Source organism: Coregonus clupeaformis, unplaced genomic scaffold (genome assembly GCF_020615455.1).
Source record: "Coregonus clupeaformis isolate EN_2021a unplaced genomic scaffold, ASM2061545v1 scaf2857, whole genome shotgun sequence".
In the NCBI taxonomy this organism is placed as follows: Eukaryota; Metazoa; Chordata; class Actinopteri; order Salmoniformes; family Salmonidae; genus Coregonus; species Coregonus clupeaformis.
The window spans coordinates 1296-5000 of NW_025536311.1; the positions used below are offsets into that span (position 1 = coordinate 1296).

General features: G+C 47.2%; 1 protein-coding gene across 1 annotated transcript in view; it reads right to left on the minus strand.

Annotated features, from left to right (window-relative positions):
* Positions 1–1105: 1105 nt before the first annotated feature.
* Positions 1106–3705, minus strand: part of LOC123481335 (huntingtin-like) — a 44453-nt gene continuing 41853 nt past the window's right edge. Inside the window, 4 exon segments of the mRNA XM_045219885.1 lie at positions 1106–1371; positions 1491–1651; positions 2174–2336; positions 2922–3030. Coding sequence (XP_045075820.1) covers positions 1158–1371; positions 1491–1651; positions 2174–2336; positions 2922–3030 — 647 coding nt within the window. The 3' untranslated portion in view covers positions 1106–1157.

Below are 3705 nucleotides of genomic sequence, written 5' to 3' on the forward strand. Positions count from 1 at the left end.
CCCCCTGGAGCAAACGTAGTGCACTACAGAGAATAGGGTGCCATTCGGGGCGATGCCCAGGCTAGCTAGTTCACTGCGAGACCGGGATCATAGCAACAAAATGTTAACAGTGAACACCTTGTCTGTCTTTCTGTGTCTGTCCGTCCGCAGTGACAACGATACAATCTCTTGTTTTGTTTTTTTTTAAAGATGCAGATTACTATGGCTATTAATAGATCCTTTTAACTCGGAAAGATACGTAAAAACAACTTCCTTCCTCTCTTCCTCTGTCATATTGGTGTCGGCGAGAGAGAGTGAATTAATTAAAATAATATAATATAGATTTGATAATTATTGACAACATCGAGCAGGCACATCACCCTGGTTGACTCTCAAATGGCACGCTATTCCCTTCATAGTGCACTACTTACCAAAGTACGTAATAGGATACCATTTGGGATGCAATACCCTTACCTATCCAAGCAACACCTGTAGTCGAGTCAGTTTAAATCATTACTTTGCCATCTGTAACAAAACAAAACACTGAAAAATAGAAGCATTGAACTTTTAAATATAGGAAATACTTTAGATTCGTTTTTTTATCGTATGTAATCTTGATTTCACACCACAATGAATGAAGTAAAAGTCCTCACAGGAAAATATACAATTCAGTTTTCTTCCTATTTTTTTTTGGGGGGGTTTGAATATAATTTTTCTGAGTTCATCATCAAGGTGCTGGAAGTCCCTCATGTCATGTACGGGTGGGTGGGTTGTTGTCGTCCGTCTTAATGAATGGTCCGGGGGAAACGAGGTGCAGGCGGAACCAAAATAATCTCAAGGAGAAAATTCTTCTTTCTTTCAATTATTTCTCTAGAAGGGAGGAGTCAAGAAGTAGCTAGCTAGCAGTGTCCTAACACTCTAAAATGGCTTCCCTTCTCTGTCACCTCTCTGCTTTCCTGTTTGGCTAGTACAGTAAGACACTACATACATCATCTATCATGTTGCTTTCCTGTCACCCCTTCAATTATTTCAGATCAGCAGCTGAGAGAGAAAGGAGATGAGGCCATCTGATTTGGAAAAAGAAAGCCTCTCTCTCTCCCTCCCTCCCTCCCTCCCTCCTTCCCTCCCTCCCTCCCTCCCTCCCTCCGAGTGATGTCTGGTGATAGGGGCTACCCATCTCAGAGTGATGTGTCTCGGTGGATACTCTGTAGACAGTCCAGTAGTTTCTGATAGGGGTTGCCAGGTGAGGCTACGGTCTGGAAGACAGACTGGAAGGCTCTGCGGTCTAACTCCTCATCTATCTGGTGTCTGTAGAAGTCCATGGCTACCAGACAGAACAGGTTGACGTCCACCACATCACTCTTACCCATACGGCTGATGACATGGGGCAGGCTGGGGGGGGGAGAGGAGTTAAGGAGAGGTGGAGATGAGAATATGACTTCTACTTCTCTACCACACACACACACACACACACTCTCTCTCACCCACCCCTCCCCATCTAGTAAGGATACAGAGCAGAGACCCACTGGGAGGTGGAGGCAGAGATAAAGAAACAGGACAGACTCCACATTGCCATGGCTACTGGGGTTCTCTGGGTGAAGTTAGACAGAGACAGCAACACCCAGTCTGTCACCATACTGGACTGGCCTGTAGCATGGAGGGTCTGGAACACCTGAGACAGAGGGAGAGAGGAGAGAGAGAGAGGAGAGAGAGAGGAGAGAGAGAGAAAGGAGAGAGAGAGAGGAGAGAGAGAGAGGAGAGAGAGAGAGAGAGGAGAGAGAGGGAGAGAGAGAGAGGGAGAGAGAGAGAGAGAGACAGAGAGGAGAGAGAGGGAGAGAGACAGAGAGATACAGAGAGAGGAGAGAGAGTGAGAGAGAGAGAGGAGAGAGAGAGGGAGAGAGAGAGGGAGAGAGACAGACAGAGAGAGAGAGGAGAGAGAGGGAGAGAGACAGAGAGAGAGAGGGAGAGGAGAGAGAGAGAGGAGAGACAGAGCAAGAGAGAAAGAGAGAGAGAGGAGAGAGGGAGAAAGAGAGGAGAGAGTGAGCGAGAGAGCGAGAGAGAGAGAGAGGAGAGAGAGGAGAGAGAGGAGAGAGAGAGAGAGAGAGAGAGAGGGAGAGAGTTAGACAGAGACAGCGGAACCCGGGGGGGGTTGTCTGTCACACCCACCTTTACTGTCCACCATTCTCACACTGACCTTGTAGACGACGGTAGCCATGAACTGTGGGTAAGGCTGCTGATTGGACAGGAACTCTCCGATGACCTTGTTCATGACGTCCTGCGGTGGGAAGAAGTCATCCAGGAACTGAGGAAGGATCCTGGCCACTACCCGTGCCTCGCTGGGGAAACCCTTACGGATCCTGGGACAACAACGTAGGAAATATCGGGAATAACGGTCATGGAAAACCAGACAGCAGAAAACAACTGTGAGACTGGGTACATGAAACATTGTTATAAAATAGACCCCCCAAAAATAAAAGGATCCTGGAAGACCAGGAATAACAGACATGGAAAACCAGAGATATATCAGTCTATTTCTATGGTTGATATGAGAAAACAGTGTTTCCATTAATTTAGCAGATGGGCTAACAGGGGGGGGGTATAGAGTAATGTTGTGAAGCTCCACTGGATGAAATATGACGGAGTGTTGTGTGTTTGACGGAGTGAGGAGACGTGGGTATGTCCAGCCGTGTTGTGTGTTTGATGGAGTGTTGTGCGTCTGACGGAGTGTTGTGCGTTTGACGGAGTGTTGTGTGTTTGACGGAGTGTTGTGTGTCTGACGGAGTGTTGTGTGTTTGACGGAGTGTTGTGTGTTTGACGGAGTGTTGTGTGTTTGACGGAGTGTTGTGTGTTTGACGGAGTGTTGTGTGTCTGATGGAGTGTTGTGTGTCTGATGGAGTGTGTAGACGTGTGTATGTCCAGCCGCGTTACCGTCACCACCCTACCTGTCGAAGAGCACAGAGACCCTCTCCATGGCAACGATGACAGACTCACTGTCGGGGGCCTGAGGGTCAACAGCGTCGGTCGGGCGACCAGGGCTGGCCTTCTCCTTGCCTGAGGAGAAAGCAACAGGACCCGAGGTAACCTCTGACCCCTGACCTTTAACCTCTGACCTCAACGCTGACTCTGCTGTACAGGCTGAGGTACGCACCGCTGGGGAGGATGAGAGGGGGATTTCGACTTGTGATTATTCAATTATTAAAACGATTGATTGATGGAAAAGTTAGGTTATTTTTTTTTATATTTCATAGACAAAGCTGGTTTGGGGGGTTTTGGAGTAGCCTGTGTACCAGTCTGTGTGGCTAACATTCCACTCCTTGTCCTCTGTGTCATCGCCAATGTGGAACGTTACGTAAACAGACCGGTTCCCAGGTTAGTTTGGGAGGGAGGAGTTTGTAGGGTTGGGGGTTAGTTAATTGGTCGTAGGATGGTAGGAGGGAAACTTGTTTTCCTGTCCTGGAAAGAAAGGGGATTCTAAGTATCGTTAGCATTAGCTATATACTTTATTATGTTAGTGTTAGCTATATTAGCGATCGCTATAGCCTCTACATTGCTATGTTAGCGATAGCTATAGCCTCTTCACTGTTATGTTAGCGATAGCTATAGCCTCTACATTGTTATGTTAGCAATAGCTTCAACATTGTTATGTTAGCGATAGCTATAGCCTCTACATTGTTATGTTAGCGATAGCTATAGCCTTTACATTGTTATGTTAGCGATAGCTATAGC